The sequence below is a fragment of the Lissotriton helveticus genome, chromosome 7 (genome assembly GCF_964261635.1).
Source record: "Lissotriton helveticus chromosome 7, aLisHel1.1, whole genome shotgun sequence".
NCBI classification, from domain to species: Eukaryota; Metazoa; Chordata; class Amphibia; order Caudata; family Salamandridae; genus Lissotriton; species Lissotriton helveticus.
The window spans coordinates 136,778,038-136,801,513 of NC_136068.1; the positions used below are offsets into that span (position 1 = coordinate 136,778,038).

The 23,476-nt window shown below is 51.6% G+C and overlaps 1 protein-coding gene across 1 annotated transcript in view; it reads left to right on the forward strand.

Annotated features, from left to right (window-relative positions):
- Positions 1 to 23,476, forward strand: part of LOC144768237 (bactericidal permeability-increasing protein-like) — a 145,561-nt gene that overhangs the window by 92,970 nt on the left and 29,115 nt on the right. The window contains exons 11-12 of the mRNA XM_078651744.1: positions 4,809 to 4,976; positions 16,587 to 16,654. Coding sequence (XP_078507870.1) covers positions 4,809 to 4,976; positions 16,587 to 16,654 — 236 coding nt within the window. The remainder of the gene's footprint in view (positions 1 to 4,808; positions 4,977 to 16,586; positions 16,655 to 23,476) is intronic.

The window sequence follows — 23,476 nt, forward strand, 5'->3', positions numbered from 1 at the left end:
CAGCTACTTCAAAAACAGCAGCGCGGTAGGCACAATGATTAAAAATTCAACCCCCCACAGTAAAAGCAATTTAGTGCAAATTACGATAACATTCTATGCAAATTTGGACTTAATTTGAAAAGCTATCTATGTTCCTGGCTCAAGCCCCTTGACCCTGCCTTCAGGCAGGTCGCTCCCCACGCCGCCCGCGTAGCTCCACCTGACCACGCCCTGTGTGTTCCTGTGCCCCGCTACTGACTCGGATCTGTGGGTGTTCGAGGCCCGCCTCCACCCGCAGGCTTCCACCTGCGCCTCATCCCTGGTGGCCAGTGGGCCTGAGGTGTGTTACTGCCACCCGCTCTTATTCTTATTTCTGTGCTCCTGTTTTGTGCCTTGTTCGCTGCATTAATGTGACCGTTTTATTGCCTGTGTCCCCTTTGCTCCGCTCGCCTGTTGCCTGTTGCCTTGTCTTAGGCTTGTTTCCCCTTGCCCCTTGCCCGTTCCCGCCGCTGCGTCCCTGCCGCCCCGCCCCCCACCCCCATTGGCTCATTCCCACCTCCCAGCTGCTCCTCCCTCCCACCTCCCCTTCTTATGGCGGCCGCAGCACGGACGTGAGAGCGACCCTTGACCCTGCCTTCAGGCAGGTCTTTCCCCACGCCGCCCGCGCAGCTCCACCTGACTGCGCCCTGTGTGCTCCTGTGCCCCGCTACTGACTCGGATATGTGGGTGTTCGAGGCCCGCTTCCACCCGCAGGCTTCCACCTGCGCCTCATCCCTGGTGGCCAGTGGGCCTGAGGTTTGTTGCTGCCACCCGCTCTTCTTCTTATTTCTGTGCCCGTTTTGTGCCCTGTTCGCTGCATTATTGTGACCGTTTTATTGCCTGTGTCCCCTTTGCTCCGCTCGCCTGTTACCTTGCCTTAGGCTTGTTTCCCCTTGCCCGTTCCCACCACTGCGTCCCTGCGTCCCCGCCCCCATTGGCTCCCTCCCACCTCCCAGCTGCTCCTCCCTCCCACCTCCCCTTCTTATGGCGGCCGCAGCGCAGACGTGAGAGCAACCCTTGACCCTGCCTGCAGGCAAGTCGCTCCCCACGCCACCCGTGCAGCTCCACCTGACTGCGCCCTGTGTGCTCCTGTGCCCCGCTACTGACTCGGATCTGTGGATGTTCGAGGCCCGCCTCTACCCGCAGACTTCCACCTGCGCCTCATCCCTGGTGGCCAGTGGGCCTGAGGCTTGTTGCTGCCACCCGCTCTTATTCTTATTTCTGTGCCCCTGTTTTGTGCCCTGTTCGCTGCATTATTGTGACCGTTTTATTGCCTGTGTCCCCTTTGCTCTGCTCGCCTGTTGCCTTGCCTTAGGCTTGTTTCCCCTTGCCCCTTGCCCATTCCCGCCGCTGCGTCCCTGAGGCCCCGCCCCCCACCCCCATTGGCTCCCTCCCACCTCCCAGCTGCTCCTCCCTCCCACCTCCCCTTCTTATGGCGGCCGCAGCGCAGACGCGCAGCGAGCGCGCCAAAGCCAAGGCCTTTTGCGCCCGTCCACGCCTGGACTGCGCTCAGCGCCAGAACCACTGGACCCCGCACCCCCCCGCAACGCCAGACTGCACTACAACTCCAGCACCCTCCGCGCACACAACACCGGATGAGACCACCCCTGCTACCGGGCCACCCCGAAGTTTACCCAAGGGCACTTCGCCTGCCGGAACAGCAGATTCACCAGCATCCTGCCCTCCAAACCACCAGCCAGAGAACCCAACCACCTCCGCTGCATCCTCCTCAACACCCGCTCCGCTCGCAAGCACGCCATCGAACTCTGGGACCTCCTAGACTCCACCACTCCCGATGTCGCCTTCCTGACGGAGACCTGGCTGAACGCCACCTCAGCACCAGACATCGCCATAGCCATCCCACAGGGCTACAAGATCTCCCGCAGAGACCTCACCAACGGAGTTGGAGGGGGAATCGCCATCATCCACAAGGACACCCTCAGAGTCTCGACCAACACCGACGACACCCTCACCACCGCCGAGCACATGCACTTCCAGATCCACACCGACCCCAACACCACCCTCAGAGGAACACTCGTCTACAGACCACCCGGACCACGACCACAGTTCTGCGACACCATCGCCGACCTCGTCAGCACCCACGCCCTCGCCTCCATGGACTACATCCTCCTCGGGGACCTGAGCTTCCACCTCGAGAACAACAACGACGCCAACTCCACCGCCCTAATCAGCATTCTCGCCAACCTCGGACTCAACAGCTCGTGACGACACTCACCCATGCCGCTGGACACACGCTGGACCCCATCTTCTCCACAAGCCCCCACGTCTCCTTCAACCACACCACCGAACCCCACTGCACCGACCACAGATGCGTCCACTTCACCTTCAGGAAACCCACCACACACCACCGCACCCAACAGCTGCCACGCCGCTGCTGGGGCAAGGTCACCAAGGACCAACTGACCACGACCCTCGCCCTGAGACCACCCGCCGACCCCACCGACCCAGACACCGCCGCGACCAACCTCAAACAGTGGATCTACGACTGCGCCAACACCCTCGCCCCCTCTCAAGACCTCCACAACCAACCACACCAACGCCGCCAGGTTCACCGAAGACCTCTGGACCTCCAAGCGCACCTGTCGGAAGCTGGAGAAGAAATGGCTCCACGACCGCACACCAGACAGCCACACAGCCCACAAAAGTGCCACCCGCAGACACCACCAACTCATCAGGACCGCCAAGAGGACCGCCTTCAAGGACCGCTTAGACAACAATGCACACAACACCAAAGAGCTCTTCAGCATTGTGAAGGAACTCTCCAACCCCAGCTCCAACACCAATGACATCCCACCATCACAGGACCTGTGCGACTCCCTGGCCACCTTCTTTCACCGCAAGATCGCCGACATCCACGACAGCTTCAACTTCGACACCCCTGCACCCACCACCGAGCCCACCACCCCTGCGAACACCACCCGCACCAGCCGCCTGACCGCCTGGTCCCACGTCAGCAACGAAGACACCATCAACACCATGAACTCCATCCACTCCGGATCCCCATCCGACCCATGCCCTCACAACGTCTTCAACAAAGCCAGCACAACCATCGCACCCCACCTCCAGAAAACAATCAACAGCTCCTTCGAGACAGCAACCTTCCCGGAAAGCTGGAAGCACGCCGAGATCAATGCCCTCCTGAAGAAGCCCAAGGCAGACCCCAAAGACCTCAAGAACTTCCGGCCCATCTCCCTGCTCCCGTTCCCGGCAAAAGTGACAGAGAAGATTTTCAACAAACAGCTAACCCGCTACCTCGAAGACAACAACATCCTGGACCCTACCCAATCTGGTTTTCGCAGCAGCCACAGCACCAAGACTGCCCTCATCGCCGCCACTGACGACATCAGGATCCTGATGGACAAAGGAGAAACAGCCGCCCTCATCCTCCTGGACCTATCAGCAGCCTTTGACACAGTCTGCCACCGTACCCTATCAGCACGCCTCCATGACCCCAGAATCCAAGAGAAGGCCCTGGCCTGGACCACATCCTTCCTCTCTGGCAGAACCCAGAGCGCCCGCCTCCCACCCTTCCGCTCAAAAACCACCGAGATCATCTGCGGCGTCCCACGGGGATCCTCCCTCAGCCCGACGTTGTTCAATATCTACATGGCACCGCTCGCCCACGTTGCACGACAATACAACCTCAACATCATCTCCTACGCCGATGACACCCAGCTGATCATATCCCTCACCGAAGACCCCCACACCGCCAAAGCCAACCTCCACAGAGGAATGAAGGCCATAGCCGACTGGATGAAGGACAGCAGACTGAAGCTGAATTCAGACAAAACGGAGGTCCTCATTCTCGGACCCACCCCATCGGCCTGGGACGACTCTTGGTGGCCCACATCGCTAGGCACGGCCCCGGAACCCCCAGACCACGCACACAACCTGGGGGTCATCCTCGACTCCACCCTCTCCATGACCAGGCAAGTCAATGCCGTCTCCGCGTCCTGCTTCAACACCCTCCGAATGCTCCGCAGGATCTTCAAATGGATCCCCCCGAAACAAGAAAAACCTTCACCCAGGCCCTCGTCACCAGCAGACTCGACTACGGGAACGCCCTCCACTCAGGAACAACAACCAAGCTCCTGAGATGACTACAACAAATCCAGAACGCCTCAGCACCACTGATCCTCGACATCCCCCGATGCAGCCACATCACACCCCACCTGAGAGGCCTGCACTGGCTCCCCGTCAACAAGAGGATCACCTTCAAACTCCTCATCCACGCACACAAAGCCCTACACAACACCGGACCTACATACCTCAACAACCGACTCAGCTTCCACACCCCCACCCGAAGCCTCCGTTCAGCCAACCTCGCCCACGCCACAGTTTCGCGTATCCGGAAAGCCACCGCCGGCAGCAGATCCTTCTCCTACCTCGCCGCCAAGACCTGGAACACTCTTCCCACCAGCCTACGACAGACTCAGGACCTGCTGGCCTTCAGAAGGCTTCTCAAGAACTGGCTCTTCCATCAATAGCAACCTCCCCCCCCCCTCCCAGCACAAAATAGTGTGTAGCAGCTGGAGCAGTGCGGCCTTGAAAAGTATAAAAACAGTGTACAGTTTGAGAAGGGAGCTCCTTTTGTAATATTGAAAAAAATTGCTTGATGGACTTTCTGCAAATTCTTATTCTGTATAAAAGTTCTCTTTTATTCAATTTAGCAAAAACCTCAATTGCTCCACCTTATAAGATCCTCTTTCACTGATTCCCTCTTTCACTGATTCCCTTTTCTTTCACTGACTACCTTTTTTTCTTAACAGATACCCAGGCAATATCCAAACATGGGGATGACGCTGCAGTTGTCGGCGAGAAAGCAGCCATTGCTGACCCTCCTGCCAGGGAGCATGCACCTGGAAGGCTATGGAAATATCCGGGCATCTGCCATCCTCCCAAACTTCACAGAGACACCGCTGTTTGAGATGAACCTGGTGAGCCTTGGACTGTTACACCATATGGCACAGGGAAGTTGTTAGGTTATTAACAGGATTTAAGATCTTTTGTACAAAACTGGAGTACCTAAAGACAGGCTTTGTCAACAATGTGTGGAGGAGGAGAAGCAACATGGGCCCAGACTTATTAATGCTTTGAGCCGGTACCAGTGTGATGCAGCGTAGCAAATTATATTTACTATCCATCACAAAAAGCTTTTTTGTGCTGGAAAGGTCCACTTTCACGGTGCAAAAACTACTAAGCATCCTAGGGGCTTTAATGGGACGGGTAACTGCATCGCTGCCAAGTTTTCAGATTTCTCATGTGTGACATTTCCATGATTTTAATCCATGTATGAGTGACATTCAGCTGGAAAATGTGTTACTCTTAGGGGCCTATTAGGATGTCGGGCGGATCGCCACCGCCATGCGGGTGGTGGTGATCCGCCCGACATCCTTACCCGCCCGCCACCCATTCCCCCCGCCATATTACTATGGCGGGGGGACCGCGGCAGACGGAAACAGTGTCCGCCGCTTTTCTGCCCCGGTCGCCTTGCGACCGGGGCAGAAAAGGGTTTATATGGTGTCGGTGTCTGCTAGAAACCGCCAGCCATATTAGGATGCAGGCGGGAGGGTGCCTTTCCGTGGCGGAAAGGCATGCGGTCTTCTAGTTTGGGGGCCCGTTGGGGACCCCCAGGATGATGGGGGTGGGGGAGGCACATGGGACGGTACCTATGGCACTGCGTGTGCCTGCCACGTTGTGCATGCACATGCACGTCATGCATTTTCAGCATTGTGGCGGGCAGTGCTGAGAGCACCGCCCGCCACAGTGTAAAAAATGCAAGATGCGCCCGCCACTGTGGCGGGCGTATCCTAATTCCCCCCACGGGACCCCCGCCCTTATGGAGGGCGGTCCCGTTATCCGATGGGATGGCCCCCCAAAACTGACACTTCCTCACCAGTAAAACCATGCAAGGAAGTGCGTTGAAAGAGCTAAATATTAGAAATTACAACATTTTGAGCAATGAGACGCTCTAAAGATATCTTGAAACTAATGCAAAACTACTGAAATAAAAGGTCACTAATCTATATCCCCTTTCTAAGAGGACCATGCTGTAAAACAATTGTGGCACAGTTATGCATCTCAAAGAATACACACTATGAGGAAGTTTACAGGGGGGCATCTGGAGCCTGTTGCTTCGCCTGACAAGACATCAGTCATGGAGCGACTCTGTGCAACAGGCACTGAGTACTTCATCTGACAAGACATCAGTCATGGAGCGACTCTGTGCAACAGGCACTGAGTACTTCATCTGACAAGACATCAGTCATGGAGCGACTCTGTGCAACAGGCACTGAGTACTTCATCTGACAAGACATCAGTCATGGAGCGACTCTGTGCAACAGGCACTGAGTACTTCATCTGACAAGACATCAGTCATGGAGCGACTCTGTGCAACAGGCACTGAGTACTTCATCTGACAAGACATCAGTCATGGAGCGACTCTGTGCAACAAGCACTGAGTACTTCATCTGACAAGACATCCGTCATGGAGCGACTCTGTGCAACAGGCACTGAGTACTTCATCTGACAAGACATCAGTCATGGAGCGACTCTGTGCAACAGGCACTGAGTACTTCATCTGACAAGACATCAGTCATGGAGCGACTCTGTGCAACAGGCACTGAGTACTTCATCTGACAAGACATCAGTCATGGAGCGACTCTGTGCAACAGGCACTGAGTACTTCACCTGACAAGACATCAGTCATGGAGCGACTCTGTACAACAGGCACTGAGTACTTCACCTGACAAGACATCAGTCACGGAGCGACTCTGTACAACAGGCACTGAGTACTTCACCTGACAAGACATCAGTCACGGAGCGACTCTTTACAACAGGCACTGAGTACTTCACCTGACAAGACATCAGTCATGGCGCGACGCCGTGCAACAGGCACAGAGTAAATTTTAAGGACCAGTGCATCTGGAAATATAACGGGAGTAAGAAAAGCATGCTTCTGGATGTCAGTACAATCAGTGCTTAATTTGAGCCAGTGGTTACATGATTTAAGTGAACGCCAGTAGAGAGTGCATAACCCACTTGACTAGGCTGCGCCACCAGAAGCGCATAAGGAGTGTCTGCCAGTACTAGAGCTTGCGTTGAGCGTCTTTTAAGTTGTTTGGTTGGTGTAAAGATGTTAGCAGTCCAGTAGCTGGGGTGGGCGGAGCTAGGTGGGCAGAGGGGAAGAGGTGGGGACAGGACAGGAAAGGGCGGTTAGAGTAGGGATAGGGTTAGGACAAGACGGGTAGAATAAAGCTCCTTGAACAGTAAGCGGTGTCCGTCTTTCTTTAGTAGCACGACGCTACAGCTGGCGACGAGGGTGGGATAAGGTGACCCACTAGCAGCACTAGAGAGCAAGACAAGAAGCTGACCCGGCCAGGACACCTGCCAGACGCGACCGCTACCCGCGACGTCTGAGCCTCGTGATTGCCGCCGCCTCCAGCCTGAGGCCAGCGGTGGAGAAGTTGCCCGCGACCAGGAGATCGTGTGTGGCCACGTCAGAGCAGCGCAAAGTAAGACGCTGCCCCTCTGGTGCCCGGCGCTCCGCTCGCGCCAAATCTGGGAGTGTGTCCCGAAGCAGGGAATCGAGAGGGAAGAGACCGGGAGCCTACCCCAGCCTTCCTGAAGTGTCCCGCACAAGTGAGGAGCACAGCGAGAAGCAAGCAAAACTCGCGGAGGCGCCGGGACAAGAGCGCCGATATTACCGACACCGGGTCCCACCCCCGATGCGTGAGAAACGGCACGCTGCGGCAAGCAAGACGCGAGAACCTGCGTTAGCCTACCTGAATGGTGGAAAGTGGCCAGAAGGTGAAAGGGAACTGCAAAATCCTGTTTGCTGGAAGAAAAGACCCTCGGTGAGTCCCGAAAGAGACCAAGTGTGACTGAGAGGGAAGAGGAGCCCAGACCTCGTGGATGACTGGTGGCGGCTATCTTGGAGTCAGGCAAGTGGGAGGACAGGCTCCATAGTCATTGAGTGGCGGCCATCTTTGAGTCAGGCAAGAGCCGAAGACGAGCCTTAATAGTGAAAATTTTCCGGCTGTGGTAGAGAACCAAGCGGATCCAAATATAACAAAAAAAGATACAAACAAGCATTGTCAGCCACAATAGAACAACCCTGGGAAACGCACACCAGTCAGTGAAACAAAATCGAAGACAAGCACCAGAAGACCCACCGTCAAGATGTCTAACCCTCCCGCGCAAAAGGAAGTGCAGGGTGGCACGCACTTACGAGCACCTGAGCCACTAACAGTCACAACAGGAAGCAGCATGGGACTAAAATGGCAAGAATGGCTAGAGGACTTCGAGGACTATATTGAAGGGTCCAAAATTGAACCAGACAAAGACAAGATCATAGCCCTTCGCAATCTAGGGGGGCGTGAAATAAGCAAGATCGTACGAGAGATCCCAGCCACAGATGGTGACACCTATGATAAAGTAAGAGCCGTTCTAAATAACCGTTTTCTGCATAAGAGAAACGTCGACTATGAGAGACACAAGTTCCACCAGCAGCGACAGGGAAAGGAAGAACCACTGAGCTCCTTCATACATCGACTGCCGCGGCAGTCCCAACATTGTGATTTTACCAACTTCTCGCCGGATGCAGCCATCAAATCTCAAATAATCACTGGGTGTCACTCGGAATCGCTGAGACGGCGACTACTAAGAAAACAACAGGAACTAGCAGAGATCGAAGAGAACTCCCGACTATACGACCAAGCTGAAGAAAACGCGGCGGAAATTGAAACAGGACCCAGTACCAGCCGTGAACACGCCAACCGTGTCACTGAAAGACGGCAGGGACGACAGGGTCGGCGCGACAGTGGAAGACGTCACCCGCGAGACAGATCGCGGCGCTCCAAGTTCTCGCCCAGGCAACGCCCGGACTACAGGAGGAAAGCATCCGAAAGGAGGGATCGCCGACCTGAACGCACGAGGCGTTGTTTCAGGTGTGGATACGACTACCCTCACATCGACTCCTGCCCTGCCATGGGCCAACGGTGCAGAAAATGTGGCCGGTCCAACCACTTTGAGGCCATGTGTGGGGATTACCACAAAGAAAAACGCAACGATGGTGACAGACACGATGGATCGCAGCGATCCTCACGATCGGAGACCAAGCGTCATCATATCAGAGCGGTTCAGGAAGAGCCGTCTCGATCTCCTACGTCCTCACACTCCAGTCACGACTCTCGGCGCTCCAGATGGGACCGTCGTTCTCCGTCAAGAGAATCAAGATCGTCCTCATCCAGGCAGTCGTCTTACACCACTGAATACGTAAACTTTGCTGACCATGATCAGTTCAAACGCTATCCACGTCTCAACATCAAAGTGGGCAACCACGCCGCCAAGTTCATGATGGACAGCGGAGCATCGCTCAACTACATATCAGTTACCGAACATGACCGCATGGACCCCAAACCACGTCTGCGTTTTGCGCCCGTCCGTGTCTACACCTGGATGGCGAAGAAACCTCTCCAATGTTTGGGCAAGTTTGACACCACCCTCACACATGGCGACCTCTCCATCCCAGCGGTCATCCACGTCATTAAAGGACCCGAGGCCGACTGTCTGCTGAGTCTCCCCACCGCTGAACGTCTTCAGTTGGTGCACATCCTCTTCAACGTCCATGACAGTTCGGACTGCGCTGGAAAATTCCCTTCCCTCTTCCGAGGTTTGGGGAAATTGAAAGGCCGTCAGATCCACCTGCACATCAACGAGCAAATCAAACCGGTGGCTCAACACCCACGACGAGTGCCATTTCACTTGCAATCCGCGGTTGAATGTGAACTGCAAGAACTTTTGGACGCTGACATCATTGAGCGCACTGAGGGCCCCACTCCCTGGGTGTCTCCGGTGGTTATCGTCCCCAAGAAAGGGACCCCCAACAAAGTTCGTCTCTGTGTGGACATGCGTCTGCCGAACACGGCCATCGAGAGGGAGAGACACCCAGGCCCACTCCTGAGCGACATGATCACAGCACTCAACGGGGCAACCGTGTTCTCCAAACTGGACCTGAACAAGGGCTACCATCAGCTTGAGCTAGACGACAGTTCTCGTTCCATCACGACGTTTGCCACCCATCTTGGTCTATTCCGGTACAAACGGCTCAGTTTTGGCGTTTCATCGGCCGCCGAAATTTTCCAGGAGGCCATACGTCTTGTCATCCACCACATACCCAACGCCCTTAATTACAGTGATGATATCTTGATCTACGGATCGGACACGCAGGAGCATGACACCGCCCTCGATCGTGTCTGCCTCGCCCTGATGGAAGCTGGTTTGACCCTCAACAAAGCAAAATGTGAATTTCATCAGTCGACCCTGAAATTCTTCGGGCACATCTTCTCGGCGAATGGCATGAAACCAGACCCAGACAAAATTGCCACGCTCAACAACACCAAGAGTCCGGCGGACGTCAATGACCTGCGTTCCTTTCTTGGGATGGCAAGCTACTGCGCCCGCTACATCCGTGACTACGCCACTGTAAGTCACCCACTGAGGCTCCTCACGAAAGCTGGCGCACCATTTACATGGACCTCGGAGTGTGAGCGTGCCTTCAAGGACATCAAACGCGCTGTGGAATCAGCTGAGTGCCTCCCCTATTTCAATCCCAAGAGAAAAACGGAAATCACTGTAGACGCAAGTCCAGTGGGCTTAGGGGCCATCCTGGCGCAGTACGACCATGAGTCAGATCAGAGGAGGATCATCGCCTATGCCAGTCGGAGCCTAACCGACCCTGAGAAACGGTACTCCCAACCGGAGAAAGAGAGCTTGGCCGTCGTGTGGGCGTGCGAACACTTCCACATCTTCATATACGGGAAGCACTTCACACTCATAACCGACCATCAGGCACTTGTCACAATCTATGGGAATCCCAAGTGCAAGATGCCCCCCAGGATCGAAAGATGGGGCTTGCGGCTGCAAGAGTACACGTTCTCAATCATTCACAAACCGGGGAAGGATGAGAATCCAGCTGACTATATGTCCTGCCACCCCCGAGACTCCTCAGAGACTGCACCTTCCATCGCGGAAGAATACATTCACTTTGTGGCTAGTCATGCTCGTCCACCAGCCATCCCCATGCACGCCATTCGGGAAGCGACCAATAAAGACAACATCTTACAAGCAGTAATAAAGCGCACACGAACCAACAGATGGAGATACCACCCGCAGGAGGAAGAGGAAAACCCGGCTGTCAAGAAAGAACTCCAAGCCTTCCGACATGTCTCCGACGAACTCTCTGTAACCGGTGACGATCTCCTCCTCAGAGATCACAGACTAGTTATACCAGCGGCACTGAGGCAAGGAGTAATCGATTTGGCCCACGAAGGCCATCGAGGGGTCGTCTCCACCAAAAGAGCACTGAGAGAACGTGTCTGGTTCCCAGCCCTCGACCAGATGGTTGAAGATACACTGAAAGACTGTCACCCATGTCAACTGACCAGCCACAGTAATCCACCTGCACCTCTACAGATGACCCCATTGCCTGATGGGGTATGGCAAGAGGTTGCCATGGACTTTTATGGCCCCCTGCAATCCGGGAAGTACGTAGTCGTCATCCTGGATGAATACTCCAGGTTCCCAGTGGCCCAGTTCATATCATCCACCAGTGCCGCCTGCACCCTCAAGGTACTTGAAGAAGTCTTCGCGACTTGGGGCGTCCCCAGGGTCATCAAGACGGACAACGGGCCCCCATTCAATAGTCATGATTTCAGCGACTTCGCGAAACACATGGACTTTCAACATCGCAAAGTCACGCCACTCTGGCCCCAGGCCAATGGCACTGTGGAAAGATTCATGTCCACCATTAAGAGAACCTTCCAGCAAGCTACGGCCGAGAAGAAAGATCTTCAGTCAGCGCTGAACGAGGTCCTTAGTGCCTACAGAACCACTCCCCACTCCACAACGGGCCAATGCCCTGCGACTCTCATGCTCGGGAGGACAATGAGGAATCGGATCCCCACATGGGACGGAGCACTGAGAAAGCCTCTGTCGGATCAACAACACAGAGAAATGGCCATAACGGATCGGCACCGCAAAGACAAAATGAAAGAGTATGCGGACCACAAGCGAAGAGCCCGGTCCCCCTCCCTGAAGGAAGGCGACAGAGTCGTTGTCAGACAGGAACAACGCCAAAAGACTGATTGTCGTTTCAAGGATGAGCCCCTAACAATTACCCAACAAAAGGGCACCATGGTGACAGCAGAATCAGAGACACGGAGAGTCACCCGCAACGCTTCTCATTTCAAGAAGTGCTCTCCTGAAGTCCATGAAGGTACACCTGTGGTCCCCACACCTGAAAGCCGGGACAACCCTGAGTCTGTCGCACCCGACACCGGACATTCACCTGTGAAGGAACCCTCACCTGACGGTGCTGTGTCCACACCAGCGAGACCCCGCCGTCACGTGCGGCCTCCCAAGAGACTGATTGCAGAGATGGACTAATCTCTACTTCATTTGTTACTTTATTAAGAAAGGGGGAGATGTAAAGAAGTTAGCAGTCCAGTAGCTGGGGTGGGCGGAGCTAGGTGGGCAGAGGGGAAGAGGTGGGGACAGGACAGGAAAGGGCGGTTAGAGTAGGGATAGGGTTAGGACAAGACGGGTAGAATAAAGCTCCTTGAACAGTAAGCGGTGTCCGTCTTTCTTTAGTAGCACGACGCTACAGTTGGGATGGGCAGGGGGCCACCAGGCTGCAGCAGCAGGCAGTGCTGGTTTATGTAGGCTGAAGAGCTGGGGACGGTCCAGCCCTGAACTGTCGGAGAGCTCACCTGTGTCTGCCAGTCAGACCCAGGACCGGACTGGCAATAGCGGGCACCGGGCGTTTCCCCGGTAGGCCGCTAGGTGGGGGCCGGTTTTGGGCCCCTGGGGGGCCGTTTTTGTTACAGGGGATCGGCAACATCGGCCCCCTGTAACAAAATCAGCAGAAACCGGCCCTCGCTAACTGCTCAGCTGCACTCCCCCCTCACCCCAGGGGGGGGCGGCTGAGCAGTTTGCCAGGGCCGGTTTCTGTTCCCAGTCCGGCCCTGGTCAGACCTGGAGGGGAAACCTCCCCCCCCCAGCCAGGGCAGGACTGGGACAGGAAATAGACCCTGGCACCAAAGTAAAAGTATCCCTCATTAGCAAATCAGACAGCTGAAAAAGTGGCCCACATTTGTAAATCAGATCATTTTTTAACTTGTGAAGGCACTCTGCATGGTGTTTTGCAATATTTGGGACACTGCGTGCATCTGAACATGTTGAAAATAATGTTTGTTGTAATATCAGGGAAATCAGCAGTAAAACCCAGCACACCAGGTCCACAAACAGCCCATAAAAAACAGCTCACAGACTGACCTGTCACATGATCCACCCTTTGAACAATGCAGTGGCAGGTGGCATGTCAAGGAAAAAGAAAGATGCCACCCCACCTCCGCAGGATAGGTGTTCTGCAAGGTAGCGACCCTTTGCATTTAAGCTCCAGGCAAGGTTTGTTGACATACAAGGCTCGAGTCGGGGTACCACGCAGGTGGACAGTGTCCCCCCACTTATTTTACCAGGAGCTCGAGAGGAGGCAATGAGTCTGATGGTGCAAGCCACCTTTCATGACGTCATTTCCTGTTGTGATGTCAGCGTCCCCCACTTCTTTTTTTTAAGACTTGTGCCCTGTTAACATAGGTGAAAATAACAGAGAATCCCGGCACTGCGCTCCGGACCTAACCGGCCCTGAAACAGCCCAAAAATATTAGTCCACGCACGCTCACCTGTCTGACCTTCCCACCGAACTGCGGTCGCTGAGGCAGGAAAACGAAAGCTGCCACCCATAGCCTCAACATTTTAAAGGCCCCATCAGACACACTGTGCAGCCTCCGTAGGATGGCGCCATGCTGGAAAATAACAACAGGCAAGGCGCTACCCCAGATCCACGTGACGGGATTGCCGGGTTCATCCAATTTTATTGTATATGGCGGGTAATGCTGACAGACCAGGCTTGGCTAACTGATTGAAGCCCAGCGCCTCCCCTATATGCTATACATTGCAGGCTAAAAGTGTATTTGACACAGCAGGATCTAAGCAGGCGTGGCCGGCACAGGTAAGAGCGATGAGGTGGGGGCCTGGGTGGGAGAGAAGTTGACAGGCGACGGGATAGGTAAAATAAAATAAATAAATAAATAAAACCACTCGGCAATGCAGTGAGATCAAAGTAAGTGGTATTATTTATTTTTTTATTTAATTTTACTTATCCTGTCGTCTGACTTCCCCACCCCGCCCTGCCCCTGCCTCACCGCTCTGACCTGTGCCTGCCACACCTGGATCTAAGGCAATCCAGTGCCGATCACACTCACTGGCAGCACACTGGCTGCTTATATGCAGCTCCAGGCTTGTTGAGAGAGCCAATGTCACACAGTGGCAGGGAAAACAAGCTGAAAACCACAGTAACGAATGAATCTCCAGCTCGTTTTCCAAGGCTTTGAACTGCCGACATCCATTAAGGGGTGTGAAAACACCCCATAGCATTGGCACCAGCTTCAGCAAGCGTTTTGTTTTGGTTTGGAGGGGGCCTTGGGGAGGCCGCACCCCCTCTAGGCCCCGCCCCCTCATAGGCCCCACCCTCTCCTCACAGGGTGAGATTTTTGTTCAGGTTGACAGGTATGATGCCAGCACAATATTAAAATGCACTGGTCTAAACCCTGATGTGTGGTACCCTGCAGGGCTCTAAGTGCAAACACCTTCAGGTTTTGACACAAAGCTCGATCTACTAAGAGAGACAGACTAGCCTTTGCATCATAAACAAACGCCTACTAGAAGCAGTAGTAAACAAGGGGAACTGTATCCAAAAAAAGATGCTTTGCATGTTTGCCTCAGTGCAGAGAACACATCCAATGCACAGAAACATTTGGAATTTGTTTACACATTTTACTAAGCATTGGAAGGCTGTGCCCAGTAGAAACCCTATGCTAGACAGTGCACAATCACCTCTGCACAATGGTGCAAGCTCGATGGAAGCCTTATTTCAGTGCCAGTGCAACAGAGGAGACTAACAGCAGGACAATCTTAATAGATATGGTGCAGTGTTGTAAATGTAAATGTAGTATACTTGTAAAGCGCACAGCTGCCCCAGCAACGGGGCGTCCCGGCGCTGTATAACTCTGGGGAACCCGTCCTGGCTTTCCCTGTGGGATGGTCCCTTGCTGGGAGTCCCCAAGGTGGAGCCAGGCATCCCCGGAATTGGTGGGGCCGTTGTGGAGATTAGGCAAGCTAATGCCCAGAGTTGCCGAGTGGAACCCCTGATTAGAGTAAGCACCGAAGCGAGAATTATCGAGTCCGCTGACCAAGGTCCACGACCCTGCCGCGTCGGGAATTGAACCCTGGTCCCAGGCTGACTTCTGCTCTCAGGCCTGCCGCCTCTAACCAGTGAGCCACACTACTCCACGAGTATTTTCCCTCTTGTGCAATGCTGTGCAGCGAATTTGAATGCTGGGCTGCATTGCATGAAAAATGTGTACATTTGGGCCATGTTGCTTCACCGTGTGCTTGGCTGGAGATAGATAAAATATTAATAGCTGTGCACCAGGAGTTTACAGTATCCAGAATTGTATTCAAAGTGCACCTAAGAAAGGAAGAGAAGCAAATACCATTTAATCTTGGACATTCAAATAATTTGTGCAGCAGATGGCAGCAATGAATATTGAATAAATGGTATGTTGCAAAAAAAGAGAAATAAATTCTGTGTCCTAACATGGGGACCCTCTAAGTTGAAGAGTGGCATGAGAGAGTTGGAATAATGTCGAGGAACAAAATATCGACATGCCAGAATACCATGGATAAAATATTGACTACCACTGTGTTATGAACTAAAGTATATTTTAATTCCACATCTGCCTATTTTGGAGATAAATATACATCAAACTGTATACATAAGGAACTATCAACAATAAGTATACATTTACCTTTATGTATTTTCTTTATATTAGTGTGGTAGTCCATATTTTGACCATGATGGTTTGGTAGTTCTCAATATTCTGGGACAAACCCTTGGGAAGAAACCAGTAATGAGAAAGAGTGGGCTGTGGAGTCCACTCCATTTAATACCTCTCTGAGCCATTGCTTCCAGGCCCGCATCAGGAGACCATTGCAGCTTGCACCTCACAAAGCCCCTGCAAGTGCTGCCAATATTAGTACCATCACAACTACTAAACATCACTCTCCTATAAATGTGACGATTCAGATTATTCCAGGCCCAAAAAGCTATAAGAATGGCGTAGGCGGCAGGGAATAATCCTTTTCAATCTGTATTGAATTAAAAACAACTGATGTTGTGTTCATCTCTAAATTAGACAGACAGCGCCACCATGTGTCATACTGTCAAAAGCACTGGTGTTGACAATTAGGTGCTGGTGCCAAGCACTGGAAACCACCAGCTCAAATTAAGCACTGTTCTGAGCCTTTCATGTCTCTCCACCTTTACTGCTTTCGGTCTTCAGTCTCCATCCATCTGTGCTCTGCACACCTCTGTCTTTTAGCCTGGATTACTTCGGGGACTCGATAACACTCTGTTTTCTTCTTAGGACGCCATGATAAAGGTGCAGCTGATGAATTCAGGTCAAAACCTCTGTGGGTCCCTGGAGCTTGACAGGTAAATGCTAGAACATTTTGTTTTCATTCATAGCAAATAAATACAGAACCAAAACACACACACACAGGCTGATGTTAAGTCAAACAAGGCGGCCTAATGCTCATGATTGGAGGCATAAAAAACATGAATTTAACCTTATGTCAATGTGCAAGTAACTGTGGCACCATCAAGGCGCATCTGCAGCCTTTACCTAGAGACATGGCTACTCCCATAGTCTCTCATACTCACTGAAAGTGAACAAAAGGCCACACACATAACAACTATTTCTCTGATTATTGGCATTAGGGATGTCACATTTTAGTGGGCTCGTCCAAAGAAGAAACAGTTCCTAGATCCCAATAATGCCTTCATTTGTTGAACAAAATACCTTGGTGATTAAACACAGAAGACAGAGGGGGATATTTAAAAAAAAATGTTGGAGTCAAATTGCTAACACTGCGCTCTGACATTTTTTTAATGCAGGGTTGCGCCGTATTTATAAAAATATGGCACACCCCTATGTTTCCCCTGGCACTGCTGCTAAAAAAGATGCCTATCACCAGCGCAGGCATCCGTGCACCCACAGCAACTTTTATTGCCTTCCCATTTGCCACAGCAAACTGCTGCGGTAAGGGGCATATTTACAAGGTGGCATAAGCCACGTTTAGTGGATTAATGCCACCTTGGAAATATTGGGTTGAGAGCAGCATCACCTGAGCGTCAATCAATCATAAAATTTGTAAAGCGCGCTACTCACCCGTTAGGGTCTCAAGGCGCTGAGGGTGCGGGGTGCTGCTACTGCTCAAAGAGCCAGGTCTTGAGGCGCCTACTGAAGCTGAGGTGGTCCTGGATCAGTCGTAGGTGGGTGGGGAGGGAATTCCAGGTCTTTGCTGCCAGGTAGGAGAACGATCTTCCTCCGGTGGTGGTTCTGCGGATCCGTGGGATGGTGGCGAAAGCGAGGTTGGCTGAGCGGAGCTGGCGGGCAGGGGTGTAGAACGTGAGTCGGCTGTTGAGGTATTCCGGGCCCAGGTTGTGAAGTGCTTTGTGTGCGTGGGTGAGCAGTCTGAAAATGATCCTTTTGCTGACGGGGAGCCAGTGGAGATCTCTCAGGTGGGTTGAGATGTGGTTTTGGCGGGGGATGTTAAGGATGAGTCGTGCGGAGGCGTTTTGTATAAGCTGGAGACGGTTCTGGAGTTTGATGGTTGTTCCAGCAAAGAGGGCGATCCCGTAGTCCAGTCGGCTGCTGACGAGGGCCTTGGTGACTGTTCTTCTGGTTTCGGTGGGGATCCATCGGAAGATCTTCCGGAGCATGCGCAGGGTGTTGAAGCATGAGGAAGAGACGGCGTTGACTTGTTTGGTCATTGTGAGCGACGAGTCCAAGATGAAACCCAGGTTGCGTGCATGGTCTGTGGGTGTTGGTGCGGTGCCCAGTGCCAAGGACCACCAGGAGTTGTCCCATGCTGAGGGGGATTGTCCAAGGATGATGAGCACAGTCTTGTCCGAGTTGAGTGTGAGGCGGCTGTGCTTCATCCAGTCAGCTACCTCCTTCATTCCTTCCTGGAAGTTTGATTTGGCGATGGCTGGGTCCTTGGTAAGGGAGAGTATCAGCTGGGTGTCGTCGGCGTAGGAGATGATGTTGATGTTGTGTTTTCTTGCGATGGTGGCGAGGGGGCTCATGTAGATGTTGAAGAGTGTTGGGCTGAGAGAGGATCCTTGGGGTACGCCGCAGATGATTTCGGTTGCCGAGGATCGGAAGGGGGGAGGCGGACTCTCTGGGTTCTGCTGGTGAGGAACGAGGTGATCCATTCCAGAGCCTTCCCCTGGATGCCAGTGTTGTTCAGGCGGTGTACTATGGTGCGGTGGCATACGGTGTCAAAGGCTGCAGAGAGGTCCAGGAGGATGAGGGCGGTTGTTTCTCCGTTGTCCATCAAGGTTCTGATGTCATCAGTGGCTGCGATGAGGGCGGTCTCGTGCTGTGATTTGCTCAGAATCCGGACTGGGAGGGGTCGAGCAGGTTGTTGTCCTCGATGAAGGCGGTCAGTTGTTTATTGACGGTCTTCTCGATGACTTTGGCCGGGAAGGGGAGAAGCGAGATGGGCCGGAAGCTCTTGAGGTCCCTGGGGTCGGCTGTGGTTTTTTTCAGGAGGGCGTTGATCTCAGCGTGCTTCCAGCTTTCTTGGAAGGTGGCTGACATGAAGGAGCTGTTAATGATGTTCCGTAGGTGAGGTGCGATGGTGGTGTCGGCCTTGTTGAAGATGTGATAAGGGCACGGGTCTGCGGGGAAGCCGGAGTGGATGGTGTTCATGATGTGGATGGTGTCTTCACTGCTGATGGGGGTCCAGGAGTTGATGGTGGTGGTGGGGGTCATTGGGCTGGTGTCCGGGGGTGGAGATTGGGGTCTGAAGCTGTTGTGTATGTCTGTGATCTTGCGGTGGAAGAACGTGGCAAGGGTGTTGCAGAGGTCTTGCGAAGGACTGATGTCGTTGTTGCTGGCGTCAGGGTTCGAAAACTCTTTGATGATGTTGAAGAGTTCCTTGCTGTTGTGGGTGTTGTTGTCTAGTCGTTCCTTGAGTGAATTCCTCTTGGTGTTCCAGATCTGCTGGTGGTATTCGCGGGTGGCGGTTTCGAGGGCTGTCATGTTCTCCGATGTCCGTTCCTTGCGCCAGGTCTTTTCGAGGGTTAGGCAGGATTTCTTTGCGGCTTTGAGGGCGTCTGTGAACCATGAAGGTTTCCTGGTGGTGGTCTTGCTGTGGGTGTTTTTTAGTGGGGCGCCAGAAAAAGTGACGCTCCGACGGTGTTAGGGGCTTGTAAATATGCCCTGCAATGTCCTGCGGCTGCTAGGCTAGAGACATTGGGCCCGATTCACAGAACTAACTTAACACAAAATCCTAAATTTACTACCATTTTGGTATTCACAGAAGGCACTTACTCATTTTGGTATTCACAGAAGGCACTTACTCATTCATGAGTAAGTGCCACTTACTCATTTTGAGTAACTTACTCATTTTGGTATTCACAGAAGGCACTTGCTCATCATGAGTAAGTGCCTTCTGTGAATACCAAAATGAGTAGGTGCCTTCTGCGAATACCAAAATGAGTAGGTGCCTTCTGTGAATACCAAAATGGTAGTACGTTTAGGATTTTGTCTTAAGTTAGTTCTGTGAATCGGGCCCATAGACAGGACAACTTACATTCTCCTTGTTTCATGCAGAAATCCCCAAGTGCACGTCACTCAATAATGGATAGAGCGGAAGAGGGGGAGATGGAAAGAGAATCCTGAAATAATGAAGAGGGAATACTCAAATCCTACAACACAACACTCCCAAAGGGAGCAAGGGTCAAAGGGAAATGTTTAGAGACCTGACCAGATTCAATCCCCAAATCCTAACATATTCAACACATAGAAAAATCTGGTGATCTAGTGAAGGATAAAACACTACAGAGGCTAAGAAAATCAAACAAGTCACTCATCAGAACTAAAGACCGTGATCACTACAGTTACTGACACATGTACAACTCTGTGACAGAAGGAACCCTGAGAAGGGGAGAAAACAGTAAGGATATCCATCAACTGCCCTTCGTGGCCAGTGTCATCATTTGGAACTCCCAGAGTGCCCCTGTCACCTCAGCTCTTCTGGCAGCAAGCCAAAAACTGGTGGACTGGGCATAAGAAGAGACCAATGTGAAAAGCAATTGACCAAATCAATCCAGTGTATACTGAATAACCGAATAAACCGAACAAAATAGCCATAGACCGGCCACAGACCAGCGTGGGCGTGCAAGATTTGAAAATCTCCCCCCCGCCTGAGTTCTAACTGTGTTGCGGAGGTGGAGTGGGGGTAGAGAAAGCAGGTGGAAGTGGCGGCGGCATAGGAGGAGGTTAAGAGAGTAGACTTCTTGGCCAAAGCAGTAGAAGGAGTTATCCCTCTTGGCTATACCCTCATTAATCCCTATGAACCCTCATGAGAGTTAAAGCTGAGGGCGTGGAGGTAGGAAACTTGGACTAATTGGCAAAATAAACCAGGACAAATAACTTTACAAGGAGAAGTGGAGTAGGGCACGGGGCACAAGCGCAAGTACAAGGCACAACAGAGGTAAGTGGAAATAATTTTTGCATTAATATTTAAGTTTAATTAAATTGTTTTTAATTAGAAGCACTTGAGGGAAGTGCTTAAGGACTAGAATGGCTCCACGGAAAAACAAAAGCACTTTAGGAATAACAAGGAAAGCAAAGTCTAACAGCGAAAATAGACAAGATGACCAAGAGAGTTTGACATCACCAGGGGTCAAGGAAAAATCCAAACACTCTCAAAAGAATAAAGAGAAAACCCCCAAAGAACTACAACAGGGAGGAAGTAAGGGGAGTGTAGCGTCCCATACAATCAAAGAATTCGTGGGAAAGCACTTTAAAATGTTTTTTTCACCGGCTAAAGCCATGGCTACCGAAGAAGAGGAGGATTCATTGAAAGGGGGCACGTCTCTGATCTTTGATGACTGTTTGGTAGACTCAATAGACCTGGTCGATCGATCGGTACAGTCTCTGATAGGCCAAAAGGGGACAATAATGTCACCGCGACTTTCTTCTTCTCCGCGATTGTTACGACAGACGTCGGAGGAGGTAGTTAGCCTGGGTTCGAGGCATAGTGATGAAAGAACCCCAAATCCCGATGGAAGTTTTGCTGGAACAGAAAAGCTGGTTTTAACGAGAAGCAATGACCTTGTAGGTCTGGACAAAAATGGCGACACAAATGGCGAAAACCAGCTCCTTGAGATAAACTTGGAGTCGTCAGAAACTCCAGCATCTTCAATCTTGGAACTGATGTTAATGGTGCAAAAATCGTTACAAGGACTGTTAGAAGTAACAATGCTAAACCATGATATTCTGAAAAGCCAAAAAATGCACCTGTCTAAAATTGAGGGAGAATTACATGGTATTAGGGGTCAAATGCCCTCAATGTTAAGACCTGTCTTAGATCCGGTGGTTACGGGTCTAGGGAGGGAAGGGGACGAGGAAGGTGGAATTATTAAACCCCCATCAGCAAGTCAAGTTGATATAACCCACTCGGGGGAACAACAAGTTTATGTGTCACGATGGCCAATGCTGGTAAAAAGAAGAGGCGAATTTAGGAACTATGGCTTATCAAAATGAGTAAGAGTGGCAAGAAGGGGGGTGAAAGGAAAGGTGAGCAAAAGAGCGACAAAAAAATGTGAAGAAAGGTATGAGTTAACAGAAGCAGTAGTACAAGATCCTAAGTCCCAGCCCCATAAAACTGTGAAGGAACCCAGTCTAATTAGAATAAAGATCAGAGAATTGGGGCAGGAGGCTAGCGAAAAAGGAAAGCGGTTGTAAGAAGCAAACCCACCAAGAAAAGGTGATAAAAAATATAAGACGGGTGGCCCCTGAGCAAGTGAGTGCATCCGCCCGGAAGGTCCCAGCCAAAAAGAAGGTATATTGGGAAAGTAACCCGGAGGAGGGACGCAGAATTAACACAGAACAACATCAGGGGGAGGCTAAGCCTGGAGAAGAGATGGATAAAGGGAATAAGTCACTCTACTTTGAACAAGTAAAATTGGGAAGGAGTGGGAAAAAAGCAAAAAAGAGTGCTTATCTAAATAGGCCCCACCTTCTTAATATATTTGCGCACTGCCAAATCTAAAAAGCATAGGCCCAGAAGACCTGAGACAGGTGGGATTCCAGGTAAATGGTGATGGTAAGGAGGTTACTAAGGTACAGTTCTATTCGGCTCTGGACATAACTGCAATAATAAATGCAGAGCAGGAGATCCAAAAAGAGGGGATTAGACTAGTGCCCAAAGAAGAGCTAGTACAAGGTCTTATGGGGCCTCAGCAGAGATGTTTTTTAAAGTACCATGCAGGGCTAGGCAAGAGACAAGTGAAGCTACCAGGAAGGGAAATGGAACAAGGGCGGGAAAACTTCAATATAGTGATAAATAATTCGGACCTAGCGGAGTCCTGGAAAAATTGGAGTAATATTGTAAGCCCGGCAGGCCCTTCACAAAGCTATAGGGAGGAATCTGTAATCAATGATCCCCTAAGCGATGTAGAATAGGTAAGGGGGCAGTCACGGAGCACATATATGGACTCTTGGACTATGAATCGGATGGGTACTCAAGTAAAACAGGAAGCTTTGAAAGAACTCGCAAAAAAGTGTGAAATCATTTGTATACAAGAGACCGGGCTCTGTGGAAAACCCCCGGTAGTGGAAGGGTTTCAACAAATTTACCGACCAGCAGAAAAATCTACCTCTGGCCGTCCAGCCGGCGGCTTGCTGACTTTGATTTCAACAAATTTATTGACTAAGGTTTTTCAGATACCTGTGACGTCTAAGTGGCTTTTGGCTTGTAGAATACAAACATCATTTGCTGATAAAAAATATGAAAATATGCTGATCCTAAATGTGTATATGCAGTGGCGTTCACGGAAGGAATATGGGGACGAATTGTTATATTTTAAGAATGATATGGATACACTTTGTGATAAGTATGGAAATGATTTGATGTTGTTATTGGGAGATTTTAATCACAAATTAAACCCAAAATTGTCTAATCAGTGGTATACAGAAATTCTAGAGGCTTATGAAGCAGAAAAAGCAGATTTTCCAGAAATTAAAATACCGACTGATGCGGCTAACCTGGGCTATTTCTTAGCGACAAAAAGTTTATTTGGTCTAAATGGTAGGACAACTCAGGACTGTCCTGCAAAGAAAACCTTTAAATATGGGACTCAAAATTGCCCTATAGATTATATCTTTATGTTAACATGGAATTTTGAGTTGGTAAAAGATTTTAGGATCGACCCCGAGGAATGTAGTGATCATAAAAT